The sequence below is a fragment of the Myiozetetes cayanensis genome, unplaced genomic scaffold (assembly GCF_022539395.1).
Source record: "Myiozetetes cayanensis isolate MyiCay16 unplaced genomic scaffold, myiCay2020 scf32, whole genome shotgun sequence".
Taxonomy (NCBI): Eukaryota; Metazoa; Chordata; class Aves; order Passeriformes; family Tyrannidae; genus Myiozetetes; species Myiozetetes cayanensis.
In genome coordinates, this window is record NW_026087544.1 from 4,387,028 (window position 1) to 4,410,084 (window position 23,057).

Here is a 23,057-nt window from a genome sequence, read left to right on the forward strand (position 1 = left end):
AAGAGACAAGCAGAGAGCCTGCAGTAAACACTCCTTAAAAACACGTGGGAAAGCCCTAAAAAACTGTGGGAAAGACTTCCAGGAGTAAAGACCTGGGAGATGGAGCAATCAAAGGTCCCTGGAGCCACCCCTAGCGTGAAAAGCTCAGGAGAAAGCAGGAGCAAGAGGTCTCAGGCCCGAACTTTAGTCCTTAATTGCAATGAAATGCATTTTCAGAGGCAGCTGTTGGTTGTGAGACAGGTGGTTTCGGTCTCTCTCTGCTCCCTTTTCACAGAATCCTGGAATGGTTTGGGTTGGAAGGGACCTTAAAGATCATCTCATTCCACCACCCATGTTCCACTGGACCAGGTTGCTCAGAGCAGCCTTGGTTAAGCTTCAACCTTGTTTAAGTTCTTGGCATGAACAACTTCCTGCAGCCCTGAATTCTGCAGCTGAACTAAACACTGGGAGAAAAAGGACTTCCCAGGTTTGGAGTTCCTGCCCTGTCAATCCCAGTGTGGGGAACAGGATGGTCTCCTCATTCTGATTTTACTGCTTTTTTGGGGGAAAGGGGTGAAATTCCGGGAGATGCTGCTGGGCAAGACCCAAAACCCCTGGCTGGGATACTGAAAGCTTTGGTTGAAGATTTGTTCCAACTTGTCAGAAGTTCCTCTGGATTCTCCAAGGTGGATTCATCCATGGGAGTAAACGCCTGCTGGCTTTGGGCTGGTATCCGAGATCTTCCCAATCCTGGCTTGGCTGAGGCAGCTCCTCTAGTTCTTGTGGAGCGCCTTGAGGAATTACAGTTTAAAAGGGAACAACCTGGTTTAAAAAAAAAAAAAAAAAATTCCTGTGGTCCAAATATGCATTTCCCTCTTGCTATTAATATCTCAGGCCTTGATCCTCCTCCAAATGCTCATGCAGGCATTTAAGGGCTTGCAAAGGAGTGGTGCCTTTGATTCCAGAGTGGGAATGTTTCCCGGGATCATGAATTATTAAAGATAAAAGATGCTTTCAAGTGCAACGCGCTACCCGTGTTTTCCAGCGTGATTTATTTGCCTTCCTGGTGCTTCTCCCAACCTGGCAATGAAAAATTCATTTCCAAGTTTCTTGTGGAGGTTTGGAGTAACTCATGCTTTGGGCACAAACTGCAGCCTTTTTTTCTAGAGGTGATTTCCAGTGGAAGAAGACAGACTTTTCTTTCTGCCTGCTGTTCTGGGAAGCCTTTTATTTTTCAGCTCCCACTTTGGGCCCTGCTGGTGGTCCTTCCCTGCAGCAGCAGTGTTGCATTTGTGAGGAATGGCGGCAGCTGCTGCCATCTAATGGGAGATTTCAGCCTCCACAGATAATAATAAAATAAATAAATAAATATATATGTGTTAAAAAAAAATTTTAAAAAAATTTAATAAAATAAACCAAAATAAAACAAAACCTTTTCCTGCACAATCCTGCTACCAACTCAGTGAACCAGCACCTTCCACACTTAATCCTAGCACATTTAGGCAAAGGGAAAAGCTGATCTGGTGGGTGGCTGGGTGGCTTTGCACAGGGAAGTGTTGCAGCCCCAGTAAAAAGAACCTTTTTGGGTTGATCCATCATTTCAGCTTCTCTTGTTGTGGATCAGACTTTATGGATCTTGTTATGATGCATCTCTTCTTAGGGATCAAACTTGCAAAGTACTCTTGGATTCATATTATTTTAAGATATAGAAGCAGAAATAATGAAGATGAGCCTAAACAAAAACAAGAAGCCATTCCAGATATCCCAAATACCAAACCCGGGCACAGCTCTGAGCTGAGCCACATAAACCCTTCCCCAGGAGCTGCTCCAGCAGTAAAAATGTTGTATAAAGAAACATGGTAAAGAGGGACAGACATGGAATGGCAGCATAAATATATTGCATCAAGAAAAGAAAGTATTTAAATGATATTTAAGGGAAGATGAGTTGGGACAGGCTTGGGGAAGACATGAAGGGGATGGAGAATTTAGGGTACAGAGGGCTGGGGGGATAAATTGGGGTGTGCAGAGGAGATAACTCATCCTAAAAGAGTTAGAAATTCCTGTGTCACTGTGCAAAGTTGTACCTGGCTGGTGAAGCAGGGATATATAAAACATATATAATTATATATAAAAATATAGAGTGTTACTAAAAACCCAACTCTTGTTGTCACTTTATTTTTCTAAAGCAGAAACTAGCTACTATTGTGCTTTGCCATTATATTCATATAAATAACAACAAGCAAACCCAATTAGGCAGAATTATTTCCCCTTTACCTGCATATGAACAGAGTCTTTAAATACTCCTGTGGAACTGCTGGGAATTTACACAGAACTGATAAAAATACTAAAGTATAACACTGGTATTCTTATTTATTTAGTCTGTATTCTCATTGTTCCAGATCAAATCCAATCTAATTGCAAAGCCAGACAAGAAGTCCCCACTGCCCAGAACACCAACAGCTTTAAACCCCCTCGTTTTATCCACCTGGGTGACTCCAGGTATTCATTTCTTCTGTCCCAAGGCTTGGTTTTGCTCCCTGCTGCTTCCAGTGTCATTCCAGTATCTCAGATCCAGCTGGGTTCCTTTTCTACCTCTTTCCTTGGTTTTTTTATCTCCAAGAGAAAGTGATAAAGTTTCCCAACAAGTATTTTGGCATGGCAGGGGCTCCTCCCCAGCGCCTTTTGCTCTCAGCATCCAAAGAATATCAGGAAGGAAAACACACAGGGAGCAGAGAAGGTGTCCAAGGGCTATTTTTATGCTTTTCTGGTGGTCTCTGAGGTTTCATATCACGGTGGGGGGTGGTCTGTCCATCACCAGCAGCAGTACTTTTTCTTCTGGGGTGCCTTTGGTACCTCTTCTGCCTTATTTTTTAATTCATCTTCACGAACTTTGAGCAACCTGGGAGAAAAAGAAGCAAATTAGGTGGGTATTTTCCCCATATTTTATATTGCTCTGCTCTTTGTCTTGACAAGACTTGGAAAAGGAGGCTCAGCAAGGCTGAAAGGAGTCAGGAGCCTTCCAGCTCTGCATGAACTGAGAACTGTGGACTCTGCTAAAAACACCAACCTAAATCAAATCACAGACAGAATTCATTTCAGTCAACCCAGGGGGAAATCAGCAGCATCCCAAAAAGGAGATTAATAAAATCTCCTTGCAATTCTGAGTGTTCAGGAGACAACTTGCAGCACTTCTCTGGCTCACCCCAGCCATGCACGTGCCGCCCTGAGCTTTCCCTGATGTTTGGAGTCTCCAGTGGCGGTGACACACCAGCATTTGGAGTTAAAAAAGCAGGGAGGGAGCCCATTAAGCTGAGGAGAGCTGGCAGAACCCGAGCACGTTCCCCTCACCTGACGAAGCTGACCATGGACTCCGAGACGTTGTGGCCCGAGGCAGCGCTGCACTCGTAGAACATGAGCTGATGCTCCTGCAAGACACAGAACCCAAACAGAAATGTAACATTCTTGCCCTGGAATAGCTTAATATGGGACTAAACAGCCGTGGGACAGTCACTGTCAAGGGGAAACAGGAAGGAATCAAGGAAAGAAATAACTCATTTATTGGAACATGAGGGTGAAATCCAGTTTTTCTGGTTGTTATGACTCCAACTTTTAATACCAAGGAAAAGGCTGACACCGCAGGCAGAATAAGATGTGATGTCCTTTGGTTAGCAGAGACAAAAGTAGATGTTCCCAGCTCATTTGTGCCTGACAGTGGCCAATTTGGGAAAATAAGCATCTATTCCCTTGCCCTGCTGTCTCCTTTGTAAAACCATTCGATAGATACTGGCCCAAATCCCATAAACTTTAAAATTACCTCAATAAAGATGAGATTCTCCTCATTCTTCTCACCTAATTTTTATTAACCACCTATATTTGTAGAGGCTAACTGTACTTTAAGTATTTCAGTATCTTTAAAACAGGATAGGGCTTGGTGGGTTTATTGTTTTTATGGTGCTGAGAAGACAAGTGACAGACACTTCACAGCGAGGACAAGCAGAGCTGAAAATGTTTCAATTTACAGATCCAATTCCATAAACTGATTTACTGGGGTGGTGCTGAGCTGAAACTAAAATGACAAAGGGAAAGGAAGGCAGGGAAGGGCCAGAGAGCACTTTGCCAACCGCTGGTGCATGAGGGGTAAATTAGGGGATTCCACCTTCCTCCAGGTCCTCAGGCTGGTGGAATCCATCCACAGCTGTCCCTGCCAAGCTTGGGTGGACACACTTCACCACCTACCTTGGCCAGGCATTCCCCTTCCTTCACAGGGACCTGTCTCTCGGCAGCACGGTCGGTTTTGTTCCCAAGAAGCAGAACAGCAACTCCATCCCCTGCTGCTTCCTGAGCAACCAAAGAGGGGAGAATCAGGAGAGCATCCGAATCTCCCTTGAATCCCAGCTGGTTACACTGTCCACACACTTCTTGGAACACCATGAAAGGATTCCCATGGATTTGGGCTGATAACAAAACTGTAAATTCTTAAACAAGTTTAACAGCTTTCAAGAAAATATTTTTTTTCCCCTTAAATCAGTTGTCCTGGTGTATTAACAGGGCATGAAATTAATTTACTTTGTGTTCAGCTTCAGGAACCCTCCTGGAGGTGTTCTGGCTGGGATTTACATGCATTGAGCAAGGCAACATCCTATTTTGTTCCAGAGATTTTGAACACTGGCTTTGTACTCAAATGGAAATCTCTGAGGAGAAGTTTTTAGTAAGAGATGAGTCACCTTCCCTTTTCCAGGACTCAAAGTGGACAATTTTTGATTTAAAAGCAGTATCAAAAATCAGTTTCAACATTTTCCACTCCTCTAAAATCAGTTTCAGCATTTCCCATTCCTCTGCACTGGTTTTCAATTTTTCAAGAGTTGCTCCTTATTCTAACAATGCTATCGACAAATTACCCCGGGAAACACTGGGAAAAATATGAAAATTGTCTGTATTTGATTCAAATCCTCCAAGAAAAAGTATTTTATAACCAAAGCCAATCAGAGTCCCCTCGTCAAAGCGCTTGGCCACCTCTAGATGCCCATCCCTAACCAGTGGCAGAGGTCAGGTGGGGAAGTGCTGGTTTCGGGGTCACCACCAGCTCCAAGACCTCGTGGACTTCACCCACCTGGATGCAGCTGAGCCAGTACCTCACGTCAGAGAAGGAATATTGGGATGTGATGTCGTACATGAGCACCACCCCGTCCGCCTTCCGGAAGAACTGCTTGGTCATGCTGTGGTACCTGTGTGCATTGCAAAGGGTCACCACCACAGGTTAAGGAGGTTTTGCCCCTCAGAGGGACGTGAAATCCTAGAGGGAAAACTGGGAATGTCTACATAAAAAAAAAAAAAAGGCCACCCCCAGGTTTGGCTCTTGTCCTGATGGCAGAGGCCAGCCCGAGCGCCAGTTTTATCTTAATTACTTCCTTTATTATGCTTTAATCAGATCAAGTACTGTGCAGAGTCCCTCCTTAAAGAACCCCTCCTTTGCTTAGCAGAGCCAAGAACGTTCATTTCCACCAAACTGCCAGGAGAAAGAGAGCCACAGGTTGTGTCCTTAAGCAACAGCACAGCTCCTCACCTCTCCTGACCAGCTGAGTCCCACAGGCGGAGGGCAAAGCGCTTGTTGTCCACAACGAGGTTTTTGATCCGATAATCCAGGCCTGGAAGACACAAAAGGGGATATTTGGATACTGCAGCATTCCTCCCTGTGGCAGAGGATGGATGGAGAAGGAACATGGTGCAGGGTGGACTGAGGCTGATGCTCCAGGGCTTGGTTTCAGAGAAGTGGATACGATTCTTAAAATCTTGTATTCAAGAGAAAAATATATAAGAATGAACATATAAAGAGCTTAGCCAAGCCATAACAGATTGTTAAATACATAAAGGCAAATATTGTATCTAACTATGTGTTAAATCAGGGTTATTTTGGCACTTAAATGGTACAAAAAGATCGAAAAGTTACAGTGCTCATGGCTTAATGTATGTTTACTTTCAAGTTGAGACTAATATACCCCTGGAAAGAGATCTGCAAATATCACTAAATACTATTCACCACTCTCTTAATTTTAGAATATGGACTCTGGGAGAAGTGGGGTGAAGAGAATAGAGCTGAAAGGCAAAGGGGGAAGCGTGAGAGCCACTGGTACTGGTGCCCTGGGGAGGACAAGGAGGACCAGCATTGCCTGCTCATGAGCATCCAGGCGTGGGAAGTTGGTGGTTCTGGCTGGTCCCTGGGGATGGGTTGTACCACAATCTTGGTGTGAGCTGTTAACAAGCATGTAAAGCTCACCAGGAACTTGTGGGGCAGAGGAAAGGGAGTTGCAGAGGTGATCCAACAGAGTGCTTGGAGGAGAGCTGGAGGAGACCTACCCACTGTGGCGGTGAGGTTGGGGTTGAAGCTGTCGGCGTGTAACCGGTACAGGAACGACGTTTTGCCCACGTGGGAGTCCCCGACGAACAGCACGTTGTACAGGTGGTCTGGGTCCAGGGGAGCTTTAGGACAACCCTTTGGGGCAGCTCCTGCTCCCTCTGCAGCCACAGCCTCTGGCTCTCCTGGGCTGGGCTCGCCTTCCTGGCTCATTTTCTGACCAAGCTCTTGCGGCTTCTCTCGTTGACCAGCACTGAGGTCTTCGCTCTGTTCTCCCAAGAGCTGCCTCTGAGGCTCCCCCAGGTCTGCGAGGACCATACCCAGCTGATCATTCCCAGCATCTTCCTGCAGCTGGACACTCAGGTGAAGGGTTGACCCTGGTGGCACCTCTTCCTTTGGAGGCTCAGCAGGTCCTGCAGCCACCTGCTCTGGTTCCATCACACGCGGTGTCTTCCCCTCCGGCCGCTGAGCGGGAGCGCAAATCCTCACCGGGTGTCCCTGTGCCGAGACCCGCTCCTGGAGCTCGCTTTGGGCTGCCTGTCCTGAAGCACAGACCCGCCACACATCTGGAATGAGAACATCCTCCTGCATCACCGTTTCCAGCTTTACTGGGCCAGTTTGTGACGGCACCTCGGAGAGCGGGGAGGCTGGAGCAGACACACCATCATCGTGGCCCTGAGGTTGTCCTAGACCCTGGGTTTTGACTACACTGCTCGCCCCTGCCTCCAACCTCTCTCCCTGCACCACTTCCAGACCCTGAGCTCCATCCAGAGGCCTCCCCTCTGCAGCTGCTCTCTCTCCCTCTGGTAATTCCAGTGCCTGGGTATCCCCCAGGATCTGCCCATCAGGACCAGCGGGTGCTCCCGGCTTTGCTTCCAGACCAAGACCCTCTGCAGCAGTGACAGGCTCAGGATACAAACCAGCCTCAGCTGGAGGGGGCACATGTGCAGCATCAGCTCCCTCCCACGTGTCTGTGATGTGAGCTGCACACAGACCTGCCCCAACACCTGGAGTCAGGCTCTGCTCCCCTTCCCACATCCCAGCTGCACCCCAGGGGTGCCAGATCTGCCTCTGAGCTCCCTCCTGAGGCTGATTTGAGCTCATCCTCCTCTGTAAACAGCTTCATATTGGCACCAGTGCTCTGGCCCTCCACTGTGTCCAGGCTTTCAGCCTCCTCTCGTGTTTGTACTCCTGCACCAGCCCCTACTCCTTGCCCAGCTCTTGCTCCCTGTGGATCAAGCACAGGCTCACCCAGTCCTTGTCCCCCATCCTCAGCCTCATCCCTGAGCTGCACAGCTGCACAGTCCTCCTTTCCCTGGGGGGTTTCTGGGCTGGCACCCCCACACAGCTGCATGTCTGTCCAGGAGTCCTGTGTCTCCATTTCCACTAACTCTGCTTTATCCACCTGGCCCAGGGATTGCACTCCTGGATCCACACTCCCTCCCTGCTCTGTCCCCAGGGAGTCAGTCTTGCTCAGGGGCTGCAGATCTGCCTCTGTGCTCCTTCCTGGGGTCAGTCTGAGCTCATCCTCCTCTGCAAGCAGCTGCACGTTGGCACCAGTGCTCTGACCCTCCAACGTGTCCAGCACAGGCTCCTGTGGCAGTCCATGCTCACCCTGTCCTTGTCCCCAGTCCTCAGCCTCATCCCCGAGCTCCATGGCTTCATGGTTCCCTTCTTGCTGGGGGGTTTCTGGGCTGGCATCTCCACTCAGCTGCTTGTCTCTCCAGGAGTCTTCTGTCTCCACCATTTCCACTAATTCTGCTGCATTGACCTGAAGCAGGGGTTGCACTCCTGGATCCACACCCCCTCCCTGCTCTGCCCCCAGGGAGTCAGTCTCAGCCAGGGGCTGCAGATCTGACTCTGTGCTCTCTCCTGGGATCAAAGTGAGCTCATCCACCTCTGCAAGCAGCTGCATGTTGCCATCAGTGCTCTGGTCCTCAGTAGTGTCCAGGCTTTCAGACTCATCCCATACCTGCACACCAGCACCAGCCTCCCCTCCCGGCCCAAGTGCTGCTCCATGTGGTTCAAGCACAGGCTCCTGTGGCAGCTCACACTCATCCTGTCCTTGTGCCTCATCCTCCTCCTCGAGCTGAATGGCTGTTCCACCCTCTCCTCCCCACGGGGCTCCTGGGCTGAGGCCCCCACGCAGCTGCACATCTACCTGGGCATCCTCTGCCTCCATTTCCAAAAACTCTGCTTTATTGACCTGATTCAGGGCCTGCACATCTGGATCTAATCTCTCTCCCTGCTCTGCCCCTGTGGATCCAGCCTCACCCAAGGGCTGCAGATCTGCCTCTGTGCTTCCTCCTGGGATCAAAGTGAGCTCATCCACCTCTGCAAGCAGCTGCACTTTGCCATCAGTGCTCTGGTCCTCAGTAGTGTCCAGGTTTTCATCCTCCTCCTGTGGTTGCACACCTGTACCAAGCCCCTCTCCCTGCCCAGCTGCTGCTCCATGAGGTTCAAGCACAGGCTCCTGTGGCAGCCCGGGCTCATCCTGTCCTTGTGACTCCTCCTCCTCCTCCTCCTCAGTCTGAACGTCTGTTCCACCCTTCGCTCCCCACAAGGTTTCTGGGCTGAGACCCCCACTCAGCTGCACATCTGCCTGGGCATCCTCTGCCTCCACCAGTTCCCGTGGCTGAGACCTAACTGGGAACAGCCCACACAGGTCAGAGCTCCCTGCACGTGCTTCTGCTGGGGAAGGACCCTCACTGTGCACCTCAGCAGCCCCCCTTTCTTCCCCCAGCCTCATCCTGTGGCTCATCCTCCTCCTGCAGTGGCTGCACACCTGGATCCACGCTCCCTCCCTGCTCTGTCCCTGGGGATCCAGCCTCGCTCGAGACCTGCGGATCTGCCTCCACCTCTGCCGGCAGCTGCGTGTTGGTATCGCTGTTCTGGGCCTCCAGCTGTTCCACATCTGCTCTCACCTCCCCTTCCTGCACGTCGGGGAGTGGCACAGGCGCTGCCAGCGGCACCTCAGCCCCCGCGCTGCCTCCCCACCCTGCATCCCCCCTTACAGACTCTCCCTGCGGCTGTCAGCTCTGCCTCCCTGGGCTGTGTTTCCTCCACCTCCTCTTCCTCGCCCCCGGCGCTGCAGCTCATTCCATGCTCAGCCGGGGCTGGCAGCCCTTCGGCATCCGAGGGCTCTCCCCGGGGCTGCAGCTCCGCACTGACACGATCCTCCTCCTCCTCCTCCTCCTCCTCCAGCACCCCGGGGCCCGGAGCCACGGTCACCTCCGGGGTGACACCATCCCCCTGGGCTGCTCCCACTTGTGCCTCGCCCCGGGATCGTGGCTCTGGCTCCAGGTGCTCTCCCAGCTCTATTTCCAGTTTCCCAGAGAGCCCCCACGATGGATCAGCCCATTCCTGCGGTGCCATGCCCGGGTTCTGCACACATTCCCCTGGAGCTGCCCCTGGCTGAAGCTCTTCCATGGCAAGGCACTGTCCCACTGCTAGGCCTGCCTGCCCAGCCTCAGGTGGTCCCAGAGCTGCCTCCAAACTTTCTCCCTGTCTTATCTCTGCTTCCTCAGCTTCTCCCAGGAGCTGTGCCTTTTCCCACCCTGCTCCCTCCACCACCATCACTGCCTGCTCTCCTGCCTCCTTGCTCTCTCCCAGGTGCTCTTTCACCTTTAGCACCATCTCCTTCGCACCAGCACCCTTTCCTGGCAGGAATATCATCCTCTGTGCCTCCTCTGGGCTCTCTCCCTGCTCTGCCCCTGGCTCCTGAGCCATGTGGTGCCCAGCTCCCACCGACCCACCAGCCTGTGTCACATCCAGAGCACGAAACTCAGCTGTGGCTGGTCCTTCTTTCAGGTCTCCTTCAAAGAGCTCCTGGCTGATGTGGCTGGGGAGGGTGTCCTGCAGAACCTCAGGGGTTGTTCCATGGGCTGTGGCTGCCTCCTGCCCTGTTTGGGGCTCAGCATCATCCCGGGGGTGACTGGCAGTGTCTGCCAGAGCAGGGGGTGCACCGGGTGCCTGTGCCTTCAGATGTTTGCTCAGAGCTGCTATTGCATCATTCATCTCTCTTAGCAAAGAGCTTTGGTCAGAGAGGTGTTCCTCTTTCAGGTTTTCTGGGAAGGGCTCCTCTTCCACAGAGCTTGCTCCCGGTGGGGCTCCCGAAATGCTGATTTCTGCTGGCAGCACTTCCCAAACCCTGGAAAGGGCAGAAAATAGGGGGGATGAGCCCAGTTCCCAGGTCAGGCTCCAGCTCACTCCCATCCTTGGCCAGTCCCAGTGGGCCTTTGATCTACCACTTCACCCCATCCCTCTCCAAACCCCATTTTATTTACCCTCTGTGTGCACTTGGGGCTCACATGGCAGCAGTGGGGACAAGGGAAAGGGGGATGCACACATGGATACATGTGCCTCTTCCCAGTATCTGTCATCATTATCAGACATGAGAAGATGCTTCTCAGCCAGGTACAACAAGTTCCTGAGCCGAGGGAGTGATGAGCTGGGATAAGAGATGTGATCTCCAGGATGAGAGGATGAGTGGGTGGGAGGGGAGCATTAAAAGGACTAAATATCATGGTTTGCCTGGGGAGGGTGGAAGGAGGACTTGGGGGCTCAGCACCAGCTCACAGACCCCAGGGGCACATGTGGGAGCAGCAGCTGCTGCCCAGGACCCCTTACACTTGGTGGGTGTTCTTGGCTTTGCTTTCATCACTCTGGGACCCCAGCCTGATCCGCATCTCCGAGCGGAACTTCTCGCTCTTCCCTGGACTCATCTGCAAGAAACAAGGTGAGAAGGGGAGAGGAAAGAGAAAAAGCCTTGGTGAGGGAGTGTATCCACCTGAAACAATGCTGAGCTCTTCAGCAGGTATCCAGATGAACCCACCCAAAGGCTTGGGGGTACCAGAACTAAGGTGCTGTCGCTGCCCCCTCCCTTCCCAAACATCTGTGTGACATTGTGACAACCCCATTTGAGGAAGCTTGTAGGGGAGGCAGTGCCTCAGCTGCAGGAGCACCCTGTGCTCCTGGGCTCCCCAGCAGTCCCAAATTGAGCAGCACAAGGCCCTGGAGCATGGACACCTTGTCCTGTGCCCACACCCCCAGCTGAAGTACCTGTGGAGACATCGGCATCTCACCGGGTGACTCTGCCATCGCTCTGTCCCTGCAAACACAGAGCACAGGGGTCAAAATAGCAATTGCATCCTCTTCACCACATCCACCCCTGCCCCAGGGCTGTCCTCACCCTCCAGAGCAGTGATAGAGCAGGACAGCAAAACCCACCACCCCTGGAGCAGCCCTGGCTGGGTCCTTTGGGGTGAAGGGCATCCCCATCTCTGCTGGCACTGTCCTCAAGGGACAGGTGCAGTGCGTGCTGCTGATAGTTCTGCCTTTTTTTCCTGACACTTTTCACACCAAGCCATGGTTAATCTGTACCATGGAGACCTCTGAAGCACCATGATGACTGAGAACCATCCAGGAGGAAACCACATATGTGCAGATACATCACTCAGCCACTCACCCTGGCTCCTCCATGTGCTCCCAAGCCACTGTAGCCCTCATTGTCCTCAGGTGCCCCTGGGTCTGCTTGAGCTGCTGGTGGAGGTGCTGCAGGTGATCCTCCAGCATCCTGTTGCTCTCCTTCAGCTCCCGGTTTTCCGTGCTGGTGACTTGCTGGGCGCTGCAGAGGCTGCGGCACCGCCGCTCCAGCTGCGGGATGGCAACCAGGACACTCACAGCCCGCCAAAATCCCCGTGGAAAATAATTCATGCACAGCCATCTCCTCTAGAGCCTGGGCTGAACTCCCCCTCCACCCTGAGGGGGGCAATTCACACATAAAGGGGCCGGGGTTTGGGGCCAGCCCACCTCCATCTGCGCCGTGACCAAGCGCTGCACCTCCCTCTCGCTGGCGTCCAGCACCCGCCGCAGCTCCACGTCCTGCTGCTGGCTCCGGGCCACGCTCTGGGATGGCAACAAGGACGTTGGCACCCACTGGGGGCTGCCAAGGGGGTTTGGGGGTGCTGAGTCCCCCCTGGGGTGGGCAGCGAGGGGAGAGGAGCAGCCGGTGACCCACCGTCTGCTCCAGCCGCTGCTGCTCCTGCTGGATCTGCTGCTCCAGGACCTCGCAGAGCTGCTGCACCTCCTTGTCGTGCTCAGCCACACGCCTGTGGGGACAGAGAGGTGGAGGGGTGGGTGGTCTGACCCTGCTGCAGGGTAGGCAGGTCCCTGGGACCCCACATTGCCCACGGGACCCTCTGGCTGCAGCTGTGTTTGCCCCACGGCGTTCACCCAGCACGGATGTGTCCAACAGAGTCCAGCCCTTTTGCCATCCCATCCACGACTGTAGAGGGAGCCCAACCCCAAAGACCAGTGAAGCCTCTGCTCTGGCCACTGCTGGAGATGTTGAGAGCACTCAGGTTTCTCCCCGTGGCTGGGATGAGCCATCCTTCCCATCCCCGTCCCCATCCTTCACATCCCACCTCTCTCCAGTGCCCTGTGGTGACTCACTTGTTCAGAGTCACCTCCAAAGCCTCCTTCTTGCTCCTGGCTTCTTGGATGCGGTGCCTCATCTTGGCCAGGAATTCCTCCAGGTTGCCCAGGAGCTGGGGTTCGTCCTGCCGGAGCTTCACCCAGAGCTGCCAGATCTCCTGCCTGCAGGGACAGGGGTGCTTTGGGGTGAGCACCTTCCCCCCAGGGACCCCCCAAAGCCAGGCCAGCTGTGGGGTCCTGGGCCACTTAGCTCACACCATTCAGGATGTGTGAGGACAGAGGAGCACTGGGGTTACTTGGGATCCTGTCCCCTGCTCCTGTGCTTGAGCCAAAGGCACCTCCAGCACCTTTCTGGGCTCCTGGTCCGCACAGGGATCTCCTGCCCCAGGCCTTTCCCCCTCTACCCTCCCTGCAGGGCTCCCATGGGTGCTAAGCAGGGCACTCACTCTTCAGAGACGTTGTCAGTGCCCAGCTGGTCCATAAAGGCAGCAAAGTTTCTCCTGTCCTCGCTGTCCACCCCTTCCAAGGCCGGGCTGGGGAGGACCAAGCGGACCCTCCGCGACGCCGTTTTCCGCCGCCGGTGCTCCCTGGCAGCTTTTTGGGAGCTCAGGAACTGCCCTGCCAACAGATATCCCAAATCCTCAGTGCCCAGCCGGGGTGCCAGCAAAGCCCAACCCCTGACACTTCGCACCCCATGGGTTCAGCAAGCTGCTACAGCACAATGGGACCCTTCACCGGGTGAGCCATGGGCTGAGACCTGGGCATGGGGACACTTCGGGGACATCATGTGCCACACAGCAAGGGGAGCACTTCACAGCCCTCTTAGCTAAGCACTGGGGCTGTGCCCAGGATCGGCCTGGGCTGTTTGGAGGCAGCGTGTGGCACTTACTGAGCCCGGCAGTGAATTCCTCGATGCTCAACCTCCCGGTGCCAGCGGCATCCAGCCCGTCAAAGACGAGCTCCAGCTCCTCTGTGCTGCAGGGGAAACCCTCCTCCTCCTGGAATTTCTAAAAACAAAGCAAATCAGGGGGATAACCCCACCCATCACCCAGTCTCCAGCCACCCACAGAAGACAACCCCACCCCTTAAAGCCCCATCCCTTACCTGCATGTCTGAGCGGGTGACAAACCCTGCCTGGTCCTTGTCCTGCTCCCTGAGGAAGTCCTGCACCCTCTGCACTATTTCGGATGGCCATGGCTGTTCCTCACCTGGGCCAGGTGCTGGTTCTGGGACCTCACTGGAGCCCTCACGGATCTGCCTGCGCCGGCTGGAGCCCAAACGCCGGCCCTTGGTGCCCGCCCGGCGCTCGGACATGGCTCCAGCTCCGTCCTGTCAGAGAAACCAGGGGGTGCTGAGCCTTGGCTGGCTCTCTCCTTGCTGGAAAGCTTTGCTTTGGGAGGTGGCAGAGAGAGAGAGACCAAGCTGGAAGTTCATTTTGCTGGTGCAAGAAGGGTTTGGCAACAGGAAGAGAAGGTCTTATCTCCGATTGCACGGCACAAACAGTGGCCATTCCCTCCAGCCATCCCCCTGGATTCCAGCCCACTGGGTGAGCACCTTCTCCTGCCACCAGCCAAGCACCCATCCCAAACCTCCCCGTGCCCTGGCTGTGGAGGTTGCACGGGGCACCAGCCCCCTCAAAGGCCACCTGGGAGGTGACACAGCCGGGAGGTGACGCCAGCAAAGGACCAGCCAAGGCGGTGCTGGAGGTCTGAGCGAAACCTGATGGTTCCACCTGCTTCCTCAGAGCTCAGCAGCAGCTTTAAAATTCCTCCCCCAGTTTTCACAGCCGTGAGTCACCTCCGGGGAGAGCGACGAGGCCTCGGGAGGTTTCCATCGCGCTGTGTGCTCACCCCAGCTTGTGGGGTCTGGGCTCCCACCCCCTTCTCCCTAGGCTGGGAGGGTGGCCAACACCAACAGCCACTGTGCCATCCCTGTGAGGGGTTGTTCTCTGTGGAGCAAAGCTGAAACACCGAGGGAAGGAAACCACAGCCATGGGGAGCTGTGACGCAGAGCCGGGGCCGTGTTTGAGCCCAGCTTTCCTCTCCCAGCCCAGGCTTCCCCAGCCCTCCTTCCCTTTCCAATGAGAAGCAGCCATTCTCCTAAATCCCAGTGTGCTCCAGAAATGTGGGAACAGGCCCCAAAACCGGCCCCAACCCCTTAAAGCCAAGAGGGTCTTGTGGAGTTCCTGCAGTCCCACAGGGAAGAAACCAAAGTGCCTTTATGGTGGTCTCAGCCCCATAAAGCAGAAGTGGGAGCCCCCCAGAAGCAGCAGAATCAAGAGCTCTGGGTGGGAAGGGGGGGTTGTTTAAGGCATGGGGAAGCCCCCAGTTTCCTTCCCCAGCCCCTGGGGGGTGGGCTGAGCCCACTGCACCACAGAGGCACTGAACAAACAGGGGGATCTGGTGGGAATCCTTCACCCCCAGCCAAGCAGGGCCCCCCACGGCATCACCAGCAACCTGCCTCCCCTCCAAAACCCCCCACGCTGCTCCCAGCCATCAGAAAAGGGCCCCCCAGCCACAGTCCTCCACAAGCAGCGAGAAAAATCTCCCATAGCAAGAAAAAACCCCTTATTTCCCCTCTTTTCTACTCCTTAAGGTGATGCACCAACTACCCCCAGGGGCAGCAGAACTTACCCTTCCCACGCGCCGAGAGGGACCCTCAGTTTTGGGGCACACGAGGCAGTGGGGCCCCCCGGGCCAGGGGAGGTGCTGGTCCCACAGCAGCCCGTGCCAGAGCTCTCATTTTCTCTTACTCAAGGCGCTTTCCGCTGTGGGGTGACACTCAACTGCCGGCGCTCACACGTTTCCTGTTTGCTGCCTTGCGAGTGGGGTGAGGGAAGGACCGACCCATCCAGGGGGTCACCATCCCCCCTCAAACCCCTCAGATCCCCAGAGCAGCTCTGCAAAAGGCATTGGGAACTGCAGCAGAAGTCCCCATCCTTTCCTCGTCTGCAGCGGTCCAGGGCAGGGGAAGAACAGCAGGGAAAGAGCAAATGTTTATTTTAAGGCTCCAAATAACCCAAAGCACAGGGCTATCTGTAACCCACAGATCACAACATCCTACCAACGACAGAACAACCTGCAAGACACCCCCCCCCACCCCGTGGAGGCTCTTTGGTCCCAGTGTTTGGAGATCTCACCTGCTGTGCTGCTCTTTGATGCTTTTTCGAGGCTCCTGCCTGAATTATTAACTTGGCTTTAAACCCAGCACTAAACCCACCAAGCCCAGCCCCTGGGCTGTGCCTGCTCTGGGTCACAAGGGGAAAGGGGGATGTGGGGGGTCATGGGCGTTTTTACTCCATTTTAACTGCAAAATGGGAAGAGAACTCAGGCAAGGGGAAACACAAACTATTATCTGTGGGTCATAACTAGAATTAACATCCCCTGGCTCACAACAGATCTGAGCCCACAGGAGGGAGGGTACGATCCAGCCCTGATGAGATGCTGGGCAGGTCTCAGAGAAAGGGTTTTCAATACAGTAGGGAAAGGAAGGGAAGCACCTGATCCTCCTCCTGTGGGAGTTTGAACTCCATCATCTCTGCTCTGTGCCAAGGCCAGGCTGGGCTGAGAGCAGCAAAACACAACCTGGGCTGAAAGAGGGAGAATTCCATCCATTCCTCAGCTGCTGGAAGCCCGTTCTGTGTCCCAGGGCTGGGGACACACAGTCCTGGAGCGTCCCAGGGACTCAAAGCTCAAGCCTCAGTGCCCAGCTCCCTCTGACACAGCAGGGCCAGGCCCTGGGTGTCCCTGCAAACAGGGACAGGGGGGTTTTCACTGGTTCATTTCTCGTTTCCTCCGTCACCAGCTCTCCTGGCAAACGGGAGGCGACAGCAGAGGGGAGCAGTTGGCAGCAGGCAAGGGGGCTGACGTAAGGGGAGAGATTACAGGGGCTAAATCTGTAGGGTTTGACTCAGCAGCAGCTCAAAGGCAGCGTGATTGCACCCCACAAACACGGCCAGGAGCATGGGCTTGCCTGGCTGTCACCCCGCACTCTGGGAACAGGCAAATGCTGAGTGATGACAGGAGGTTGTCACCATCAAGACTTTAATTTCATCTGGACCCTCTGCAAAGCAGGTCATTTGTCACATGAACCAGAACCTGAGTCTGCATCCAGGTCTTGCTCAGTCCTCAGAGGAAGCAGCTGGTGCTGGAGGTACCCCCGACACCCAGGGCATCTCAGTCCCACCTGGGACTTGCTGCCACACATTTCCATCAGCACTGACACCACGTGTGTCCCTCTCCCAGCGTGGTCACCCACTTTCCCCACCCAGCACTCCAGGAGGAAGGGATGGGACCAGCCTGCCCGTGGCTAATGGCCACCTGTCCCACAGCACAGTGCACTGGGGGTTAGGAGGAGCAGGGTCACACTGGGAAAGGGGGAACAACGTGGGTAAGAGGCATCACCTTCACACAGGGGCCTGCAGCGAGATCCCACTCAGTGGCTTCTGCTGGGGAAGTGGTGGCAGCACCAGAACACTGTCCTAAGGCAATGGGGTTAAAAAACTTGCCATGACCCCCGTGCTTATCCCGCTCAGGCCTCACAACAGCAGCTCTCAGCTCAGGGCTGCACCCCCAGAAGGACCCCCAGCCTCCAGAACCAGGCAGGGACCCAGAGCATCTTCCTCCCCACAGCCAGGCCCTGCTCCCAGTTATTCCCATCAGTCCAGAGACACCAATTCCCTTACACATGGCCAGTGTTTATTGGAAGTTAACATTTATAAACAAACATGTATCTCCCCTTTCCCCACGTACACTTAATAGCATTATTATTAATATAAATAAACATTTAGTGCTGGGAGCTTGGCAGCTTCACCGACAGCAAAGTGCATCGTGGTGCAAGGTGGGAGGTCAACCCCGTCCCTTTCCTTCCTGGGACCATCTTGCACCACTTTCCAGAGTCCAAATCCAGCAGAGGAGGAGATGAACCCTGTGAAAGTGCTGAGACCCGTCAGTGTGGAGTCCCTCAGGAGCAGGGACTCATCCTTCAGTGCTGGGACTGAGCAGCCTTTGCTCCAGGCCATTCCAAGTCCTTGCTCCGCAGAGCCAGGCGAGGGTCCTCTCCCCTCAGCCCCAAAGGAGAAAAAGTCCAGGAAAACAAGCTACAATTCCTATTTCAGCATCATTCCTAGAGGAGCCCAACAGAGCCAGAGCAGGGGCTCCCCAGCCTGGTGTCAGTGTCGAAGGAGGCTGGAACGTGAGGGCAAACAGCACCGCTCCAGCCAACAACAAGGCAAGAAAGGGGGATTTTGGGCCAGTACAGCACAGGGGATCCCAAAGCCTCACAGGCAGTGTTGGGCCCCCCAGCTGCTGTTCCAAGCTGGGGGCCTGCAGTGGGTTTGTCACCTCCTGGCAGTGACAGCCCCGGTGAGTCACCCCGAGGAAGGGCTGCCCAGGGAGCAGCTTCCTCTCCCGAGCAGCCGTGGGAAGGAGCAGCCCCCAAGGTCACTCATGGACAAGTGCTTGGCACTGCTGGGTCCCCTCTGCTGGGACAGAGGGCTACCCCCACGTGCCAGCAGGCTGGGTGTGCTCGGGGCCAGGCTGTCTCAGGGCTCCTCAGCCCACATCAGTGACTTCTTCTGAAGGATGTCTGGTGCCACCAGCTGGCTGGGACACGAGTGTCCCCCACGGCCAGCAGGACGGAGCAAGGATGGTGCTTGGCCCTGCCACCACAGGGCAGAAGGACACTTCTCCACAGGCCTTAGTCCCACCAGGCCCACCTCAGTCCTCCTCCACCCCCAGTGTGAGGCTCCAACCCTCACCAGGGGCTCCTCCTCTACATTGCACACAGTGAAGGTTCCTCAGGACCCCAGAACTACTCATAAATAGGGAACTACAGACTCTACATTGCTTAATACAGAAGAGCTTACGCAGCACAGGGTGGGGGGCAAGCCACAGACCCCCCCATGCTCGGCAGCATCAGCAGCTGTCCCCGATGGCAGAGGAGCCACCACCGTGTCACGGCTTGGGCTTGGCAGGGACGATCCTCCTCTTGGCACTGTAGAAGTCTGGAGGGCAGAAGGAAAGGGTTGGGAAGTGCCTCCAGCCCGCTGGGAGCAGTGGGGCAGGAAGAGGGAGGTGTCCCCAGGGAGGCACCCCAAAATCAGCCCAGGAGGGTTCCATCCCAGAGCTCCCCCACCCGAAGCTCCCGGGGAGAAGAGCCTGCAGGTCTCCAGTATCTCTGATGTTTGGTCTCACCTGTGTTTCCACCCCAGGCCCTGACCTTAGAGGGCAGAAATTTCTTCCTAAGAAATTTTTTACAGTGAGGGTGGGGAGGCCCTGGCAGGGGTTGCCCAGAGAAGCTGTGGCTGCCCCATCCCTGGAAGTGTCCAATGCCAGGCTGGATAAAGCCTCGAGCAACCTGGGATAGTGGAGATGTCCCTGCCCATGAGAGGGGGGATTGGAACAAGATGATCTTTAAGGTCCATTCCAACCCCTTAATGTTCTGTGATTGGTTCTGGCCACAGGAACTGAAAGTGATGAATTTTTTTGGGGCATCTTCACCTACAAAACCCACAAGCCCAGTGCAATCCCCCTGCCTAACCCCCAGCAACCAAAAGGCACCCAGCTGGTGGCCTTTTTCCCCTCAGAAGGTGGGCTCTGCTCGCCCAAGGGAGATCCATGGAAGGTGGTCTCCTCCTCATGCCCTGGAGGCAGGCAGGGCTCTCTCTGGCAGCCAAGTCCCCTCTGTCTGTCCCTACCATGCCACCAAGCACCCACAGAGTGACACAAAGCCCCCAGCACTCACCTTTGATGGTGGTCTGCCCACGTTTCAAGCCCTGTGTGGAGCCAGCCTTGTAAACCTCCGAGCTCTGCTGAGACTCCTCGGGGCGAATCCTGCCAACACAGCTCCTGGACGGGACCTTGCAGACCAAGGAGCTCCTGCTGTCGCTGCTGCTGACAGCCCTGACCAGGCTGTGGGCACCCTGGGGTGGCTGCTCAGCCAGGAGGATCCTCTCCCACTTGAACGGCCCTTCCAAGGGAGTCTCCGTCTCGAAGTCGAAGTTCCAGCGCTGCCGAGCTTCTTCCAGTTGTTGCCTCAGCTTGTCCTCAAACTCATTCTGGAGCTGCTCGTGGTCCACGGGGCCAAAGAGGTTCCTGCACACTTTGCTGCTGCAGGGTGTCTGCCCAGCCCTGCTGTGGGACACGGGCATGGTGGCGGCTGGGGGGAAACCAGAGGGAGTTACTGGCTGTTGGGAAAGCCGGGAGCAAACTCAAGGGTAGCGCGTTGGCTACCAGAGCAAAGCACGTGGTAGCCAAGGTGGGACAGGCTGGGCTGGGCTTTGCAGCCCAGAGCGGACTGACACGTGCCAGCTTCACCTGGACTTTTAGGATTTTAGCGGCATCTGAGGCAGAGGCTTGAGCATGGGTGAGGTCACACACATTCCAGGGTGACGAGGAAGGCTGGGGACCGACATTCCCCATCCTTCCTCCAGCCCTGCCAGGCACAGCATTCGGCATCTTGATGCTAGCACAGGCTCCATCCACAACCCCACTGCATTCCCACTTCCACACAGCCACAAGGCAAGTTGGCACACGGGCAAGTGAAGCAACAGGATGTTTTCCTGGCCAGTTTCTTCATCTCAAGAACCCAGACCCAGTGGTAAGGAAACCTTTAAGCAACTGCAAGAACATGCCACAAGCTTGACCACTGTGCTCACCACCCTCCTTATCTGCAAGGAGCTGTTGGGTAACCAGAGACAAGACCTTGTTTGTTTGTTTGTTTTTTCCAAATCGGTGCCAAAAGCCTTGACCTTCACAGCAATTGGCAAAGCCTTCCCTTCCAAGCAGCCCTTCCCCTGACACGTGTGTGGGGATAATGGATCCCTCACACCACCCACGGTTACGAGGAACCTCAACAAAGAATCAGAACTGTTGAGGTTGGAAAAGACCTCCCAGATCATCGAGTCCAACTGATAAGACAAGCAATGCTGTGGGATTTGACAGCTTTCCAAGCTAAGGGTTGCCCCTGCTGGGACAGCCACGCTCATTAAAATTGTTTAAGGAAAAAAGATTCACGGAAACGAAATCCCTGCAAGACAGCTCTAACTGCCCACACAGTCTAGGACACCCCCCCAAAAGACTTTCACTCGTGCCCCTAAACTTCCACAAGGACAGGGTTCTTAGTCTCCTGCAGGGAGGATTTCTCCCCACATTCAGCACATGCAGCCCCTCTGGATCACCTGTGCCACATTGTCTTTCCCAGATTCCTGGGATTGTTCAAGGAAGGACTGGACATGGCATTCGTGCTCTGGTTTAGTTCACAAAGTGGTGTTCAGTCAAAGGCTGGACTCGATCTCGGAGATCTTTTCCAACCCAAATGATTCCATGACTCCATTACCAGGCACGTTGTGCCAGTGGGCAGCTGAAAAACCTCCAGCCCGGGGGGCTCGGGGGGGCCACACTCTGTCCCGGGGGCCACCCCAACCCTGCGCCCAAGACTCAGCAGCCCAGAGTAAAAATAGAAATCCAGCTTCCCTATCTCCTGTCTGAGCAAACAGGATGACCTCACTGCAAGGCAAGTCCCAGCATGTCCAGGCAAGCCCTGGCAGGTAGTGGGCTGGGGGGGGGCGGGGGCGAGGGGGAAGAGGGGACGACGACGTGTTCCCACACCCTGAGCAGACACCCCCACCCTCCAGCCCTCGCCGCCTGCGCCCCGCGCCGATGTCTCGATCCTCAGGTCAACGACACGGCCCAGGTGCCTCCCCGGAGCCTGGAGATAACACCTCCGCCCTGACTCACGGCCGCAGATTTGCCAAAGCCACCAATGAGGGAAGGACCGGAGGCTGGGTCACCGTCCCCTCCCTCGGGGCTGGCGCCGCTTCCAGCGACCTCTGCCCAGCGAGAGCTTTCGAGGCTCCCCGTACGCGGCTGGGGAACCCCAAGATTTGGGCAAGGAAGCGGCAGGTGCTCGGCTGCGTTAGAGCCTCACCCGGCCGGGCTGGGCACCCCCGGACACACACACACACACACACCACTGGGGTCCCAGGCACCTGCGACACCCCGACCAGTCGCACCAGTGCGGGGAATGCTGCGGGGGGAGGGCAGGAGGGGCTGGGAGCACCCGCACCCGGGGAGGGGTGGGGGGGATGAAGCCGGTGAGCCCGCGCAGAGAACGGCCAGCTCATGACACCGATGGGGCCGGGCCGGGGCTGACACGGGGGTCTGAGCAAACCGGGGGGGCTGACCCGCGGGTAGCCGGTCCGGTCCCCGCGGAACGGCGGCCACGGAGGATGCTGGACGGCGGGACCGCGCACCGCACCGCGCCCCGCTCCGCCGCCGCCGGAGGGCGAGCGCGGCCCGGCCCTGGCGGCCCCGCGCCCGCACGGGGGGCTCCGGGGGCTCCCGGGGGTCCGCACCGACACCGCCGGCACCGCCCCCGGGCGCGGCCCCGCTCCCTCCCCGCGCCACCGGGACGCGGCCCCGGGCGCAGCCGACCCCGCTGCGGCGCTTCCCCCGCTCCGGGCACCGGCACCTCCCCGGGAAAAACGGCGCTTCCCGGTGGGACCGGCTCGTTCCTCCCTGCCCGGCCAGCGAAGGGCCGGAGCCGCCAGGAGCGGGGGCGGCTGGAAGCCCCCGGGACCGGCACCGCCGCACTCACCGTCAGCTCCCGCCGCTTCTGCCGGGCTCCTGCCGCCACTCTCCGCCTTTATAGGGCCGGGGCGGGGCCAGGCCGAGTCGTCACGGATTTCCCTGCCGTTCCTAAGCACCCGCACACGTCCCCGTATGTGACCTGCCCGCCGCCCCCCGGCCCGCGGTGCCAGGAGCGGGCGCGGTGCCAGCGGGAGCAGGACGGGCCAGGACCCAGGGCACTGGGAGAGGGTACCTGTCCTTCTAGAGGGTGCGGGGAACTGGTGTTAGGGGCTACGGGGAGCCCCGCGTTAGGATATCCAGCGACCCCCTTCCTTGGGACATCCTTGCTGTAGGGGATGGAGGGATCCCTCCCCCCCCTCCCCTATCATGGATATGGGGAATCCCTTCCTAGGGGCATGCAGGGACCCGGCATCAGGGGCCACAAGAACCCCCCAGTTAGCACATACAGGGACCTCATTCCTAGGCAGGGGATTGGGATATCCCCCCATCAGGGAATACTGGGATCCCCCTGTTAGGAAATACAGGGACCTTGAGGGGGCTCAGGGACAACCCCCAGTAGGGCATGGAGGGACCCCGTTCCTAAGGGGTTGCCAGGATCTCCCTATCAGGGGATACAGGGACACTGCTGTTAGGATATACAATGAGCCCCTTCCTAAAGGGGATTCAGGGGACAGAGGGACCCCCCATCAGCGATGCAGGGG

General features: G+C 56.0%; 2 protein-coding genes across 3 annotated transcripts; both read right to left on the reverse strand.

Annotated features, from left to right (window-relative positions):
- Window positions 1-2,235: 2,235 nt before the first annotated feature.
- Window positions 2,236-14,080, reverse strand: RAB44 (RAB44, member RAS oncogene family). The gene is made up of 16 exons (XM_050326799.1): window positions 13,871-14,080; window positions 13,656-13,773; window positions 13,213-13,384; window positions 12,785-12,928; window positions 12,351-12,441; window positions 12,143-12,238; window positions 11,799-11,986; window positions 11,393-11,441; window positions 10,961-11,055; window positions 10,087-10,481; window positions 6,334-6,897; window positions 5,543-5,624; window positions 5,090-5,204; window positions 4,216-4,317; window positions 3,328-3,404; window positions 2,236-2,878 (listed from the first exon to the last, which is right to left on the reverse strand). The coding sequence occupies exons 1-16, from the start codon at window positions 14,078-14,080 to the stop codon at window positions 2,791-2,793; spliced, it is 2,586 nt and encodes an 861-aa protein (XP_050182756.1). The 3' UTR covers window positions 2,236-2,790.
- A 3,361-nt stretch (window positions 14,081-17,441) lies between these two features.
- Window positions 17,442-22,414, reverse strand: CDKN1A (cyclin dependent kinase inhibitor 1A). 2 transcript variants are annotated; one of them, XM_050326826.1, is made up of 3 exons: window positions 22,364-22,414; window positions 19,511-19,924; window positions 17,442-18,770 (listed from the first exon to the last, which is right to left on the reverse strand). In XM_050326826.1, the coding sequence occupies exons 2-3, from the start codon at window positions 19,914-19,916 to the stop codon at window positions 18,721-18,723; spliced, it is 456 nt and encodes a 151-aa protein (XP_050182783.1). In that variant the 5' UTR covers window positions 19,917-19,924; window positions 22,364-22,414; the 3' UTR covers window positions 17,442-18,720. The 2 variants fall into 2 exon arrangements, with proteins under 2 accessions (XP_050182783.1, XP_050182782.1); XM_050326825.1 differs by lacking the exon at window positions 22,364-22,414 and adding an exon at window positions 20,424-20,440.
- Between the last annotated feature and the right edge of the window lie 643 nt (window positions 22,415-23,057).